General features: G+C 48.7%; 1 protein-coding gene across 1 annotated transcript in view; it reads left to right on the forward strand.

The window, feature by feature from the left end:
- The first annotated feature begins 574 nt into the window (after positions 1-574).
- RIPK4 (receptor-interacting serine-threonine kinase 4) overlaps positions 575-1,269 on the forward strand; it is a 15,054-nt gene continuing 14,359 nt past the window's right edge. The window contains exon 1 of the mRNA XM_008938537.1: positions 575-591. Within this exon, the coding sequence (XP_008936785.1) occupies positions 575-591 (17 nt within the window). The remainder of the gene's footprint in view (positions 592-1,269) is intronic.

A 1,269-nucleotide genomic window follows, 5' to 3' on the forward strand; every position in this document is an offset into this window, starting at 1 on the left:
CACTTGTTACTGGCACAGGCACAAAATGTGACTGGGTCAGGATCAGGCCCCAGGTGTTTCCCAGCTCCTGGAGACTGGCAGAGGAGGTTGGTGACAGACCTTTCTGCCTTGCAGAGGATATGAGCATCTTTCTTCTGGTTGTCGCAGTCACTGTGAATGTGCTCACTGAGCTTTATATTTTTTAACCCTGACATCTTTCAGGAGAGCTGGTCATCTCAAAATGCCTGCATGGGGCAGGGTGGAGTCCAAGCAATGTGTTTTGGTCTTTTTTTTTTCCTTTTAAAACAGGACTTTCTGTTTACCAGGCATCTCTGTTAAAACTTTGTCCTACTACTTCAGGTATTATTCTCCATTAAATAGTGTACACACTTTGGCTACGTCACGAGCTGTCGCGTAATGCGAGAGGGCCTGTTCAGGAAATATTATCTTTATGGCCTCCCTGTGTCCTCTTTTGTGGATTGATATGTGGCAGTAACAATGATGCATAGGTACCTGTGGCCCAGAGTTGCTCTGGGTACTGCCCATTGTCACTAATAATGTAGTTTTTGACAGACTGAAGGTTCTTTCGCCCATCATGTACGGCTCCTCTTTGTGAGTGCAGTCAGCCTGGGGAGAGGACCCCTTGTTTCCTTCTTCCAGCCTGACACCCAGTGTCCTCGTGGGCTGTTGCAGCCCGAAGGCCATACATGAAGGTGCAGAAGGAGGGCATGGCAATGAAAGGTCTTGACCTAGGAGGCTGCAGCTTGAACTGAGTAATACTTTGTGCTCTGCAGGGTCAGGCTAAAGTGACCTGTAAACAATCCAGGGGTGCTCATTATGTGTGCTAGGACTGGGCCTGTTACATCACCAAAAATGTTGTGCTGGGAATTTTTGGCATCCGCTGGAACTGATTGAGCACAGTATTGGAGTTGTCCAGTCTGGCTTTTGAGGATGAGGAGGCTTTTTCCGTATCCTCGTAACTACAACAGGCAGCTTTCTTCCCTGAATGGTGGGTCCCCGGGATTCCTTTCCAAAGTCTGGGTCTGTGCACGGGCAGCCTGCACCAGCAGGGCAGCTGAAGCAATGCAGTCCGTGCTCTCTCGTGATGAACACAGTCCTATGACTCAGGAAAACTTAATGACTAGCCCAAGGAGTTACAGTGGTGGTAAATCGGGGCACTACAGGTATTGTCCTCGTTCTTAACAGCACAGCATAAACATCAAAGTGGGGAGATGGGCTTTGCGCTAGAGATGTTTGCACTGTGTACAACTCGCCTGTGGTTCAGAACAT

The sequence above is a fragment of the Merops nubicus genome, unplaced genomic scaffold (assembly GCF_000691845.1).
Source record: "Merops nubicus isolate BGI_N331 unplaced genomic scaffold, ASM69184v1 scaffold37994, whole genome shotgun sequence".
Taxonomy (NCBI): Eukaryota; Metazoa; Chordata; class Aves; order Coraciiformes; family Meropidae; genus Merops; species Merops nubicus.